The 15,248-nt window shown below is 46.8% G+C and overlaps 1 protein-coding gene across 1 annotated transcript in view; it reads left to right on the forward strand.

The window, feature by feature from the left end:
• Positions 1 to 498: 498 nt before the first annotated feature.
• Positions 499 to 15,248, forward strand: part of GPATCH8 (G-patch domain containing 8) — an 82,416-nt gene continuing 67,666 nt past the window's right edge. The window contains exon 1 of the mRNA XM_065422596.1: positions 499 to 593. Coding sequence (XP_065278668.1) covers positions 549 to 593 — 45 coding nt within the window. The 5' untranslated portion in view covers positions 499 to 548. The remainder of the gene's footprint in view (positions 594 to 15,248) is intronic.

Genomic DNA, 15,248 nt, shown 5'->3' on the forward strand with positions numbered 1-15,248 from the left:
AATGGAGTCTGGGTTTTCACAGCTTCACCTCCCCATTACTGGGGTGCTAAGCACTACAGCAATACAGATAATTTGTAGTAGCACCACTGACAACTACAATGGGAAGGTGAAGCTGTGAAAAGCCAGACAAGGCCAAACTGCCCCATCCACTTCCACCATCAATCTTCCTCTTGCGTCCACCTGTTATTTTCCTGCCCCAATCCCCTCCCTCCCCCTCTTCCCCACCCCTTCCCCCCCAGCCCCACATCGCCTGAGGCTCTGCTCACTCCCCGCTCCGTCCCTCACCCCCACCCCTCTCTGCCCCAGCCCTGCACTCATTACCCCGCCCCCTCCCACGGCAGGGGAGTAGAGGGCAAACCCCCAACCGCCAGCCCTGGGGCAGCCGCTCAGCTCAGCGCGCATGCGCGCGGAGGCCTAAGGGAGGAGCGGGGGCCGCGCAGGTGCGCTCCCGCGGTTGGTGAGGCGCGCTCCCGCAGGGGGGCGGGCGGCGCTGAGAGCGGGGCCGAGCCGGGCCGAGGCGGTGGCTGCGGAGGAGACGGCAGCAGAAAATGGCGGACCGGTTCTCCCGCTTCAACGAGGACAGGGACTTCCAGGTAACGCCCGGCCCAGACCCCTCCCCTGGTCCCCCTCCCGGCCGGGGGCGTGTTTGGGGCGGAAGATGGCGATCGGGGGGTTTGTTACAGCCTGTTCCTGGCATGGGGTCCCGGCCTCTGCGCCCCCCTCTCCGAGCCCAACGTGGGGGGGCGGCTTCTGCGCCCCCCTCTCCGAGCCCAACGTGGGGGGGCGGCCTCTGCGCCCTTCTGCGCCCCCCTCTCCGAGCCCAACGTGGGGGGGCGGCCTCTGCGCCCTTCTGCGCCCCCCTCTCCGAGCCCAACGTGGGGGGGCGGCTTCTGCGCCCCCCTCTCCGAGCCCAACGTGGGGGGGCGGCCTCTGCGCCCTTCTGCGCCCCCCTCTCCGAGCCCAACGTGGGGGGGCGGCCTCTGCGCCCTTCTGCGCCCCCCTCTCCGAGCCCAACGTGGGGGGGGCGGCCTCTGCGCCCTTCTGCGCCCCCCTCTCCGAGCCCAACGTGTGGGGGGGCGGCCTCTGCGCCCTTCTGCGCCCCCCTCTCCGAGCCCAACGTGTGGGGGGGCGGCCTCTGCGCCCTTCTGCGCCCCCCTCTCCGAGCCCAACGTGTGGGGGGGGGCGGCTTCTGCGCCCCCCTCTCCGAGCCCAACGTGGGGGGGCGGCTTCTGCGCCCCCCTCTCCGAGCCCAACGTGGGGGGGCGGCTTCTGCGCCCCCCTCTCCGAGCCCAACGTGGGGGGGCGGCTTCTGCGCCCTTCTGCGCCCCCCTCTCCGAGCCCAACGTGGGGGGGCGGCCTCTGCGCCCTTCTGCGCCCCCCTCTCCGAGCCCAACGTGTGGGGGGGGGGCGGCCTCTGCGCCCTTCTGCGCCCCCCTCTCCGAGCCCAACGTGTGGGGGGGGGGGCGGCTTCTGCGCCCCCCTCTCCGAGCCCAACGTGTGGGGGGGCGGCCTCTGCGCCCTTCTGCGCCCCCCTCTCCGAGCCCAACGTGGGGGGGGGGGGGCGGCTTCTGCGCCCCCCTCTCCGAGCCCAACGTGGGGGGGCGGCCTCTGCGCCCTTCTGCGCCCCCCTCTCCGAGCCCAACGTGTGGGGGGGGGGCGGCCTCTGCGCCCTTCTGCGCCCCCCTCTCCGAGCCCAACGTGTGGGGGGGGGCGGCCTCTGCGCCCTTCTGCGCCCCCCTCTCCGAGCCCAACGTGGGGGGGGGGCGGCCTCTGCGCCCTTCTGCGCCCCCCTCTCCGAGCCCAACGTGGGGGGGGGGCGGCCTCTGCGCCCTTCTGCGCCCCCCTCTCCGAGCCCAACGTGTGGGGGGGCGGCCTCTGCGCCCTTCTGCGCCCCCCTCTCCGAGCCCAACGTGGGGGGGGGCGGCCTCTGCGCCCTTCTGCGCCCCCCTCTCCGAGCCCAACGTGTGGGGGGGGGCGGCCTCTGCGCCCTTCTGCGCCCCCCTCTCCGAGCCCAACGTGGGGGGGGCGGCCTCTGCGCCCCCCTCTCCGAGCCCAACGTGGGGGGGGCGGCCTCTGCGCCCTTCTGCGCCCCCCTCTCCGAGCCCAACGTGGGGGGGCGGCCTCTGCGCCCTTCTGTTCCCCCTCCGTGCCCAACGTGTGTGGGGGGGGTGGCCTCTGCGTCTTGTCCCCTGAGCACCTCTGCGCTCTTCTGCCCCCCCGCCCCCACCTCTGGAGGCTCTTTGGTCACTGCAACTCCCCCTCCTCTGGAGCCCAGCGTGGGGGAGAATTCATCTCCCTTTTCTGCAGAGAATCTAATGGGGCAGGGGCATGCACTGTCCTCTTTCCCCTTCTCCTCCCCACAGAGAACCCAGTGTGAGGGATTTGCTGGCCTCTGCACTCTTCTTTCAAGCTGACCCCGGAGGGAGGTTGGGGGGTCCACACTTCTCCCTTGTGTCCTGAAACTCATCATGGAGTTCACTAGTCTGTACACTCTTTCCCCTGCTCATTCTGGACCCTTTAGTATGTATAGGTATCACCGGCCTCTGCTCGCCCGATCTCTTCCCTCTCAGGCCATGATATTGGAGGATTGGAATCATTGTCCACTGCAGTGGCTTGAGAGTTCCCGTGTCATCTTTCCAAATCCTGGTTTTCAGTCCTAAGAGACATTCCAGCTGTCCAGCCAGTGATTCCCCCAGGATAGGGGCACTAGCTGCTTGGAGAGGGTCAGTGTTGATGTGGGGTAGGGAGGGGGTTAGAAGTGGTGCTTCAGAAATGTTACCTAATCTGGTTTTTTAATTATTTACTTGATCCTTTGTCTGGCTTTTTAGTACTTGATTTTTTTATGTTGGTTTAAATGTTTGCTGCTTGAGTGCCATGGTAGTGAGATGCTTTATTAATAACATTCTCATGAATTCTATACATTACATCATCTGAGGACAGACATTTCCAGAGGGAAGCTATCACTGGGTATGCTTGTCTGTTGATTGAAGTTTCTGGAATGGGGGTAAATAATTTAGTTTTTTTTTCTTGGAAATGTTAAGCATTCATGTACAAAACACTGTATATTAGCTAGATATCTTTCTGAAATGAGCCTTAAAAATCTGTCAGCACTTGCTCTTTCAGAGATCTTACTGTTGAGCAATGTCACTGTGGAAAATATTGAATAATAAGACTAAATAGAGTTTGCCTGTTCCCTGCATAAAATGAAACCTCTGAATCTCAAAGAAACTACTGCATTACTGCTGCATATCCTGGCAACAGGAATTTGGGTCAGGGCATGAATACTGGCACTGCATTTTTTTCATCAGACTGCAGGTTCTTCTTTTAGAGGAGTATGAAAATAGCTGAGTTCAGGCAACCAGATTAAGAGGGATTTGGGATCTTTAGGTAACGGGCAGTAAATGGAAAATGCAGTTTAGCATAGATAACTGTTAAATAAGTCTGACAGTGCTAGAGCAAAAGAGAGTATACACAGGAACATTTATGCAGTATATTGAGCATGAAAACAATGGTTGAAAATCCTTGCAGTTATGAGCCTTCTGTAAAAATGATACTGGGATTTATTAACAGAGAATTCAGCTCAAAATAAAATTACTGTGCTTTGTGCCCTAATGTAAAATATGGTCTTTCACTTTTGAATTCTCTTTCATTGGGTGGGGTGGAGAGTTTTTGGTGAAGAACGTGTAACCTGGGATTATTATAATTTTTAACAGTATACTTAAAGGCTAAAGAGGGGTAAGCTGCTTCTCATCCTAGAGGATGGCAAGGTGACCTAACGAAAGAATTCAAATTATAAAGGGGTTTAATAAAGTGGAACAAGACTTCAGAAATTTAACTTTGCAGATGGAAGGAAGTTAAACTAGGAATGGGTACAATTTAAATATTAGGAAATTAAAATTATTGAGGAATTAAGATAGAATTCTTTAAACTAATATAGCAAACACATACTGAAACAGTTTAAGGGTTGGTAAACATCTTTGTGAAGAGAAGACCTAAACATTGACAGTGAAGTTATTCAGAAATTCACTCATCTTAGTTTCTCCTTCAAAAACAACAGATTAGAATGTGTTTAAACTGGCTTTCTTCTTTGATCATTTTGATTCTGTTATTCATGATGAATGCTACAACAGATCAGGATTTCTAAGGAGAGGCTGTTCAGTTTCCTGACTGGGTTACCTAACATTCTCATCTGCTTCTCAACTTGTTTCCTGCTTTCTTACAGAATGGTATTTACACTTCTATTTGGGGAAAGCAAAAAGAAACCTTCGCTGTTTCTCCAGCTGTCTTCAGCATGTGCTAAGGTCCCTAACCTATGGGGAAGAGCATTCTTTATTCTTGTATAAAATTAATTGATTCATTCATTCCGTAAAATTAACATTTGCTGCCATATGTCAAACTGAATTTTTAATACAGTTTGAAAGTAAATGAATATGTATTTTTAAAAAGAAATTGGCATTATTGTTTTGCAGGAAATGACAATTGGTATTCCCTAGCGGAAGCATAATGAAAGATTCTAGTTTATAATAAAACGTATAATAATTATTCAAGGTGAATGTCAATTAGAGAGCATATATTGATTAATTTTTATGTTTGAGGTCATCTTTATGTTGATTTAAGGTTCTTGAAATGGTGTTTTGCACTTATATAATACTGCCTTTCATCCAAGAAGCCTGAAGCCTCTATAAACAACAGATCAAAACCCACACAAATCTAGTTAATGCATTATTAAGATTACACATGTAAAAACAACCAGGAAATACAACAGTAATTCAGTCATGCTATGTATCCTGTGTATATAATTGTATGTTTTACTAGCTTAACATGTTTTATGTATGTGTTTAGAAACAAAAAGAATGGAAAATAAAATGTGCAAACCTAGTTGACTTGACTTTGCTGTTGGATCGTCAGCTCTTGCATTTTCTGACTTTTTGTAAATTTTAACCGTGTGCTTTAAATGCTTCATTAACATAGGTTTTTTTTCATAATTTTCTTGTTTTCTTAATTTAAAAATACTTAATACTTAAGCAATCCAATTAGACTTTCAAGTTCCTTTCTGGGGGTGATGGGTGGGGTGAATTTCAACCTTTGGTTGGAGGCAGATTTTTATTTATCTTTTGAAAGCCATGTAGATCATGGGAAAATATTGCAGAATTCAGCCGAAAAATTGTTCAGACCCTAAAATCATGGGTTCCACAATTTTTTCTGTGCTTTCAGTTTTCTTGCTTTCCTGTTAAGGAAGGATTTTTGACGTCAGTGAGACAGCTTCCTTCATGAAAATTGTCTCAGCAAGTTCTGTTACTGCTTCATTCCCCAGTTCTGGTCATGCTGGGAAAATGTGTAGTAATGTCAAAAAGGAGGCAGATCTCCATTAACCATCTGCTAAAATCAGCTGATCATGCTCAGAAATCATTATTCAGTCACAATTTTATTTTCCTATAAAACTAAGAAAAGACACTAGTCCTTAGTGAGGACTACATCCATGCCAAGTTTCTAGCTCCAGCCACATTTGCTGCAGCCCTGCTTAAAAAATAAAGGGAGGTTAGCGTTATTGTTAGTGTGGTAGAACTACTTTTCCTAGCCTCTCCCAAAAATTGCAAATTGATGGAGGAATTTTCTCTTATGCCTTTAAACTTACGCACCCATCCACCACCTCCAAGGGAATCAGTCGACTTTGGAAAGAGACCTAGCATGGAATAATTCGGCCTCTCAGTTGGAGGTTACAGAAAACTGAGATTATGAAAGTGGATGGCTATAAAAGAAAATTATATTCATGGGGGAAAATGAGGTGAAGTGTCTTGACCAAGGTCACACTGAATTGGTGGCAGAGTGGGGAATATTGCCCAGGAATCCTGATTCCTAGTAGTTTGTTCTAATCACATCCCTCCTTAAGAATGTGTTTCATATTAAGACATTTAGTCTTGTTTATCGTTTCTCAGTTGCACTCATCTTTAGCGTTCAAGATAAATGCATCTGATGAAAGCATGTTTCTACATTTTTTTTCTGAACTCTGATTAGGGTCATTCCAGGTATAAGATTGGGGTGGAGTAAACTCAGTTGAAGAGGAAGCAATTCAATATTTTCAACCTTTTAATTGCAAAATATACTGTGAAAAATTACCTTGTAGTTGAGTATATGTAAAAACACGCAGCGGTCTGCACTTTCTTAATTTTCGATAAGCAATTTTCAATAATGACCTTAGAATCAAAAAGAGAAGAACTTCCTTCCCTGATTGCTGTAGTGTGGTAGCTAACTTACTTTGTTCTAAACGCTCTCTTTAGAAGCCTATCTTCACTACTGGTTCCAATGGCCATTTAAAAAGTCTTTCACAGAGGTGTGCAGCAACAAGAACAGATTAGTTTCAGGATCTATGCATCTCTGTAGTGTACAAGTGGGTCTTAGTTAAAAATCTACAGTTTATTTTGTTGAGCACTGCATTGCCTGGCAATTTAGAAAGCAAATGCCTGGATTTTTGCTGGGTGCCTTTGTGCGTGGATTGTTCTCTAACCAATTTAATCTTAAACAAATATTTGAGATTTGGGGCCGAATTCTCTGCTAATGTTAGCAGGTGCAACACTATAGCCATCAATAGAGTTTATCAGCTAATACTAGCTGTCAGTTTGGCCACTTGTCGTTACTACTCCTGTGGTGCCATAGTTGAGCTTGATAAAGGCAAGACCTTGCGCCAAAGATCAAACAATCTAAAATAGGCATTGAACAGCATGGGATGATAAAAGTGAGAGGGGGTCATGGAGGAGGCCCTGAGACTTGGCTGTGAGCAGCTTATTTGGGATCTTGGTGATAGTCTTAAAGTGGAGCAGGCAGAAGCCACATTGCAAAAGATACTGAAAAGAGTTGAGAGAGGAAGTGGAGGCAGTGGAAGTATGTAAGAAGGGATAGGTCAAGGGAATACTTAATGGGTTGGAAGAGGACAAGAGGGATACTCTGGAGTTAGAGGAGGCCAAAGGAAGATGGGTGTGTGAAAAGGAGCAGTATAGGAAAATTCTCTGTAAATTGTATCTTTTTTTTTTTTTTTTTTTGGAAAGAAATTGGAGGGACTCTCCAGTTGGCATGGAAGTGGGGCATTAGATCGACAATAGAGCAGGGGTTCTCAAACTGGGGGTTGTGAGGTTATTACATGGGGGGTCGCAAGCTGTCAACCTCCACCCCAACCCCACTTTGCCTCCAGCATGTATAATGGTGTTAAATACATTAAAAAGTGTTTTTAATTTATAAGGGGGGGGGTTGCACTCGAAGGCTTGCTATGTGAAAGGGGTCACCAGTAAAAAAGTTTGAGAACCACTGCAATAGAGGGTTGGAGTCAGTGAAGGAAGGGTAGGTATAAGTCAAGAGAGCTGCTTAGCATTTTACAATTGACAAAGGAACAAATGTAGAGGAAATCTGCATGGTCTTTGGGCTTTCTTTGTAGATGCTCTGCAGAGGAAATGGATTAAAGAGGAGGGTTGGAATTGGGGATTGTTAGATGCACAGAGTGAAAGGAGCAAAATTGTTGACTGAGGGTGGAAAACATAGCTAAATGTTGGAGGGAGGTCAGTTCAAGAAGGACTGTGCTGAGAGCAGGAGAGTAATAGAAGATATTAATAGACTGGAAATTGTGGAAAGATAGCTTACTGGGGTGTGTGGAGGAGCAGGGTTGCTGAGAGAGATTGGTGCCAACTCAGAAATTGATAGATCAGAGGGACTATGATGGATGAAGATGCAGTTGAGTGACTGAAGTGATGGCTGCAGGAGTGGGCTGAGAGCTGACTAGCATGGAAGCAGAAGTTTCCTGGAGGGGAGGAAAAGAAGGGGGGCAGCTGGTGTCAGGAAGAAAGAGCCAAGCATCAGTTGGAGGAATGATTGTGGAATGAGAGAAGGGAGGGAGGCATTGAGAGCTGCAGGAAAATAGGGCCTGAAATGGCTCCTGCATCCTACAGGGCAGGGGAGTGAGAAGAGTAGCTGGGGAAGCTGTCAAGGGGACTGAAGGAATGGAAAATGTAGATTATAAATTTTAATGGCTTTATTGGAAATAGGGCAGAAATTCCAGAGAGAGCAGGAAATAGGTTGGGCTGGGGGACGGACAGCACAGGCATAGTCTGGGATTCGAACTAAGAATGGAGCCAGTGAGGTGAGTGTGTTTGCAGAGAGGAATCTGAGAGGTTTGTCTATGTAATGTAACATAAATAATTCCAAGATATGTATTGATTAAAAAAACGAGGAGTCCGGTGGCACCTTAAAGACTAACAGATTTATTTGGGCATGAGCTTTTGTGGGTAAAAACCCCCACTACTTCAGATGCATGGAGTGAAAATTACAGATACAGGCATAGATATACTGACACATGAAGAGAAGGGAGTTACCTTACAAGTGGAGAACCAGTGTTGACAAGGGGATTTCAGTCAGGATGGATGTGGTCCACTCCCAATAATTGATGAGGAGGTGTCAATACCAAGACAGGGAAAATTTCTTTTGTAGTGAGCCAGCCACTCCCAGTCCCTTTTCAAGCCCAAATTAATGGTGTTAAGTTTGCAAATGAATTGTAGCTCTGCAGTTTCTCTTTGAAGTCTGTTTTTGAAATTTTGTTGTTGAAGGATGGCTACTTTTAAATCTGTTGTTGAATGTCCAGGGAAATTGGATATTTTGGGCTGTATAAGTAGGAGCATTGCCAGCAGATCGAGGGACGTGATCATTCCCCCCTATTTGGCATTGGTGAGGCCTCATCTGGAGTACTGTGTCCAGTTTTGGGCCCCACACTACAAGAAGAATGTGGAAAAATTGGAAAGAGTCCAGCGGAGGGCAACAAAAATGATTAGGGGGCTGGAGCATGTGACTTATGAGGAGAGGCTGAGGGAACTGGGATTATTTAGTCTGCAGAAGAGAAGAATATGGGGGGGATTTGATAGCTGCTTTCAACTACCCGAAAGGGGGTTCCAAAGAGGATGGATCTAGACTGTTCTCAGTGGTAGCAGATGACAGAACAAGGAGCAATGGTCTCAAGTTGCAGTGGGGGAGATTTAGGTTGGATATTAGCAAAAACTTTTTCACTAGGAGGGTGAAGCACTGGAATGGGTTACCTAGGGAGGTGGTGGAATCTCCTTCCTTAGAGGTTTTTAAGGTCAGGCTTGACAAAGCCCTGGCTGGGATGATTTAGTTGGGGATTGGTCCTGCTTTGAGCAGGGGGTTGGACTAGATACCTCCTGAGGTCCCTTCCAACCCTGATATTCTATGAGTCTATGAAGTGTTCTCCTACTGGCTTTTGTATGTTCCCATTCCTGATGTCTGATTTGTGTCCATTTATTCTTTTACGTAGAGACTGTCCAGTTTGGCCAATGTACATGGCAGAGCGGCATTGCTGGCACCTGATGGCATATATCACATTAGTTGATGTGCAGGTGAATGAGCCCCTGATAGTGTGGCTGATTATTGGGTCCTCTGATGGTGTCGCTAGAGTAGATATGGGGACAGAGTAGGCAATGAGATTTGTTTCAGGGATTGGTTCCTGGGTTAGTGTTTCTGTGGTGTGGTGTGTAGTTGCTGGTGAGTATTTGCTTCAGGTTGGGGGACTGTAAGCGAGGACTGGCCTGCCTCCCAAGGTCTGTGAGAGTGAGGGATCGTTTTCCAGGATAGGTTGTATATGGTTGATGATGTGCTGGAGAGGATTTAGCTGGGGGCTGTACGTACTGGCCAGAGGTGTTCTGTTAGTTTCCTTGTTGGACCTGTCCTGTAATAGGTGACTTTGGGTACCTGTCTTGCTCTGTCAATACAGTGGAGTCGCATCATAGGCACATTTAACTTACGTGATTTTTAACTATACGCACTCAGCAAAACAAAACAAAACAAAAAAAGAGAGAAATAGCAATTTAAATACTGAACCTGTAGTGTGGGCGATTCTGCCCACTATTCCACTCAATGAGCGTTTGACTATATGCGATTTTCGCCTAACTCGCTGACTTCAGAACCTAACCCCCGCATAAGATGTGACTCCCCTCTGTTTCCTCACTTCCCCAGGTGGGTATTGTAGTTTTAAGAATGCTTGATAAAGATCTTGTAGGTGTTTGTCTCTGTCTGAAGAATTGGAGCAGATGCGGCTGTATCTTGGGGCTTGGCTGTAGACAATGGATGGTGTGAGGTGTCCTGGATGGAAGCTGAAGGCATGTAGGTAAGTATCGGGGGAGGGATAGCTCAGTGGTTTGAGCATTGGCCTGCTAAACCCAGGGTTGTGAGTTCAATCCTTGAGGGGGGGCCATTTAGGGATCTGGGGCAAAAATCTGTCTGGGAATTGGTCCTTCTTTGAGCAGGGGGTTGGACTAGATGACCTCCTGAGGTCCCTTCCAACCCTGATATTCTATGATTCTATGATAGTCGTCAGTAGGTTTCCGGTATATGTTTGTGACCATCACTTATTTTCACTGTAGTGTCCAGGAAGTGGATCCCTTGTGTGGACTGGTCCAGGCTGAGGTTGATGGTGGGGTGGAGATTGTTGAAATCCAGGTGGAATTCTTCAAGGGCCCCCTTCCTGTGGGTCCATATGATGATGTCGTCATCAATGTAGCGCAAGTAGAGGAGGGACACTAGGGTATGAGAGCTGAGGAAGCGTTGTTCTAAGTCAGCCATAACAATGTTGGCATATTGTGGGGCCATGCGGGTACTCATAGCAGTGCCGCTGACTTGAAGGTATAAGTTGTCCCCAAATCTGAAATGGTTGTGGGTGAGGACAAAGTCACAAAGCTCAGCCACCAGGTGTGCCATGGCCTTGTCAGGGATACTGTTCCTGACAGCTTGTAGTCCATCCTTGTGTGGAATATTGGTGTAAAGCGCTTCTACATCCATGGTGGCCAGGAGGGTGTTTTCAGGAAGATCACCAATGCATTGTAGTTTCCTCAGGAAGTCGGTGGTGTCTTGAAGATAGCTGGTAAGAGTGCTGGTCGCATAGGGTCTGAGGAGAGAGTCCAAATAGCCAGATAATTCTGCTGTAAGAGTGCCAATGCCTGAGATGATGGGGTGTCCAGGATTTCCAGGTTTATGGATCTTGGGTAGCAGATAGAATACCCCTGGTTCGGGCTCTAGGGGGTGTGTCTGTGTAGATTTGTTCCTGTGCTATATTGATTGATGCTTACATTTCTAAACAAAATATTTCATAGTACAGTATATCATTTCTGTGTTTTGTAGAGTAGCATGGAAATCTGTGCAAAAGGTGCAGATCCACTATGAGAAATACAACCATGCAATGTGCTGTGTGCCAATGCCCTGCTCACAAAAAACAGGAAATGAAACTGAGGGGATGGAGATTAAGGGTAATGGAGCCAAAATGTTCCTAATTTCAGAAACAGGGAGATGGAGCTCCAAGTTAAGTGACTTGGCCAAGGAGAGGCAGTCAATCTGTGGAAGAGCTGAGAATAAAATTTAGGAATCCCAGTTCCTTTACTTTTATCCCTTAGACCAAACTTCCTCCCGAAAGATGGCTACAAAGGGAATGGGATGGGAAGAGACTTTGGCTTCCAGCTCAGAGTGGAGATGGTGTGGGAGTGGAAAGAGAGGATACCCCCTAGATTTTCAGTGAATTCCATTTTCCTGTGTTATCCTCCTTTTCATTCCCCAATGAAGCACAGGAATTGCAGGTTGTGTAATCCTGTGTGCTCCTGTACAATAATTTCCTTTGCCTACAGGTATTGCCCTTACATCACTAGCCAGATAGACTGTACACAAGTTGTTCAACGTGTCTCCTTGCTCCTTCAAAGGAGGTAATCACATATGCCCTAGAACAAGGTTCTCAAACTTATTTGATCGCGCCCCTCCCCCCCAAGTACATATAACATCACCAAGCTCTGAAAGCAGAGCGGAAAGCAGCAGCTTCTAGCTGGGTGATAGATATTCATCAATATCTCTTTTCATGGCAGACTTAGCACCCCATTGCCACCCTTACTTATGCTCTGCTACTGCCACCCTGGGAGGGGAAGGAGGGGGGGGGGGGAGCCTGAGCCCAGGTGGCTTCCTGGTGAGGGAATTGGTGGGGGATATTGAACAGTCAGGAAACTTGGAACTGAAACTGTTTCTCATCCTGTTATGTGGGTGCAATGGAGGGGAAATTCCCATGTACAGGAATATGGCCTATAGTCCACTTTCTAAAAGGCCAAAGCAAGCAGCTTAAAAAACAGTTGGTGTAGTATATCTTTCAGTGGTACTCGAATTTCAATTTTGTAAGGTAGCACCAAATTAGAAATTCACTATGAAGATGGCTTGTAGAGCATTAAGTGTGAATCTGATCAAAAAGCTTGATTACTTTTTTAACCATTTTCTCTTCTCATTCTTCTTGGAAATTTTTTTTCCATGAAGTTGGACTAAAACAAATTTAAAATTAATAATAGTTCTTCTAGTGCTTTTCATCTTCAGAGGGCTTTACAAGCAACTAATCCTAACACTATCCATGTGAGAAATACTATCAGGGCTTGAAAATCTTATAAGACACCTGCTTGCCAGAAATCTAAGCCTGTTATTCAGAAACAGAGAGAGGGAGCCAGAGGAACATGAGAGGGTTTAGTGGGAGGTAGGGGAAGCAGTCTGCTGAGAAGCCCAGCATGCAGTGCCTCCACCTGTGCATGTTGGGAGGGTTGTGTTGCGGGCTTCCTAAAGATTGTTGCCCCAGGACCCTTTGGGTGGGGGAAGAAGCATCTTTTTGTATGTCTTGGCTAGTAAATAGCTAAATAACTCAGGATAACTCATCAACATCTTTTCTTCTTTCCTCTTCCCAGACTTTTCTTCCTTTTCCCCTTTAACCTCTCTCCTCCCCTTCACTTACCCTCACCTAGGCATTGTCTGTATGAGAAAATTGCAGTGGTTTAACTAAAGATGTAATTTTAAACCAGTGTATACACCTTTGCAGGCCGTCTGCGCCTTCTGTTTCAGTTTGAGTGATGGTTTTGTTTAAACTGATTCCTAATCAATTTAAGCTAAACTAAAATAAGTGTCCGGACAGTCTCTTGCATCAGTTTAAATAAATAGGTTTAAAATCGTATCCTTAGTTAAACCACTGCAACTTTTCTATGTAGATAAGCCCTAAGTCATGCAGACATCCCCCTTTCTCAGTCTCTTACTCAGCTATTCCTGTCCCTGTGAGCTGCCAGGCTTCGGAATCATCTACTGCACTGTCTCTACTCTTGTGAGTAGAGACTATGTATTAAAAAATCGATGAGGCAGTCTAGCATAGGAGTGTCTCCTCTATCCCCCTTTTTGACCAGACCAATGCTGCCCCTTCTCAGTAGCCGTTGCTGGCTGTGTTGAAGAGCTAAAGACCAGCTTGCACTTCAGGGTGGTTTGCTTTAATTCAACAAGCAGGAAACCTTGATTTAAATAATTGGTTTTAGTCTTAGAGAGACAAGGTGGGTGAAGTAATATCTTTTATTGGATCAACCTCTGTTGATGAGAGAGACAAGCTTTTGAGCCAAACAGAGCTGCTCTTCTGGTCTGGAAAAAGTACTCCCAGTGTCACAGCAAAATGCAAGGTGAAACAGTCTGTCTTTCTCACCAACAGAAGCTGGTCAAATGAAAGATATTACCTCACCCACCGTGTCTCTCTAATATCCTGGGACCAACATGGCTACAAAAACACTGCATACAATTTTAATCTTGTATCGCACTTATACCTTTTTAGTAATTTTCCTAAAGAAAAGTGAATTCTCATTGTTTGGAAACATTAAAACATGTTGATTTGCAAATACATGTAGACTTTACACTAAATTTGGTACATTTTGCAAACCGGGAAGATACACTAATTCTGTACGCACTTATATAAGCCATTATATAGCTTAATGTATGTACTTTTATTCAGATTATTAATTTATACAGTTTGTTAGAAAATGGTGAATGCATGTTTATTTAATTTTGTACATGTCGATTTTGGATGGAAATAATTCAATTAACATGCACAAACAGCATTTTAAAATTGTTTTTATTAGTTATATAAAACTACTGTATGTGCTGAATGCATACCAAAAAAAAGTTTTTATCAAAGCATGTTTTGCATTTAAAACTAACAGATTTATTAAACAAAGGAAGTACTATTAGTAGTGTAGTACGTTGAACTGATTGGTCAGAGTGGTGGGGATCCAGCTGCAGCTGGTTGGGGCTCAGTGGGGTGGCGATCTGGGTACGGGTGGCTTGTCGGGGTGGTGCAGGGGGAGTGGGGCTCATCGGGGGGGGTTCTGAGTGCAGGATTGTTGGTGAGGCTTGGCAAGAGGGTCTGGGTATGAGGGGGTCTGGATGCACCGGGGTTGGGTGGAATGGGGGAGCAGCTCCCTGTACAGGGATCCCTCCCCCTGTAGCTGAGGAGCAGTGGGCGCAGGAAGCGGCAGTAGGTGTGTGTGTGTGTGTGGAGGGGGGTTGTAGAGCTTCCTGCAGCCTGGGGAGAAATCTGGGGGTGGGTCTGACCTGGCTCCGGATGCCATGCAGGTGAAGAGGAAGTCCTGTCCTCCCCAGCCCTGTCCACACTAGCAGCTGAGCCTGGCGCAGGGTAGGAGCCACCAGCTGGGTCTACTCCAGTCCCGCTTCCTGCCCAACAGTGAATTACCTCTATGCCGGCTGCCCTGGGCACCCAAAACCTACTGTTGGGTTGGGTCGCATGGCCGCTCTTGTGGCTTCCCTTTGCTTCCCCATCAGAAAGTCATTTTTCTGCAGGGAATCAAAGAAATCTGCAAGGGACATAAATTCTGCACATGCGCAGTGGCACAGAATTCCCCCAGGAGTAAAATTCTCTCTTGCGATTGGTAAGTGAAGGGAGGATATTTGTCAAGACATGGCATTATCACCATTTTACACTAAGGTAGTTGAGGCATAGAGAGGCAAAGAAACCTGCTCAAGGTCCTGGCTTCTAGTCTTTTGCTTAGACCCCACTGTATTTCTCTTTTCATCTGGGCCATTTTGTACCCGAATATTTGTAGTAATACATTTTTCTAGCTTAAGGGTCTCAACTTGTTTCAAGATATGACTCTGTTTTGATGGTGTTGATTTCTCTTGGTGCTTAATGACTTAAATCTCAATTCTTCATTTCATGTCAGTTATTTTTTTACTTCAGGTTGTTTTGTAATTTCAACAGTGTCATCTTAAATAGGTAGTTACAAGGTGCTCGTAAAGAAAAATGGGCATTTTAAATTCATACTGAATCGTAAGTAATTAGATCGCTTTTGTTGTATTAAAATTCTCTCGCATTTTAAGCATTCTCAAAATGTAATTATGGTACATTCACTTATCTAAAACTC

This window comes from Emys orbicularis, chromosome 25, assembly GCF_028017835.1.
Source record: "Emys orbicularis isolate rEmyOrb1 chromosome 25, rEmyOrb1.hap1, whole genome shotgun sequence".
NCBI lineage: Eukaryota > Metazoa > Chordata > Testudines > Emydidae > Emys > Emys orbicularis.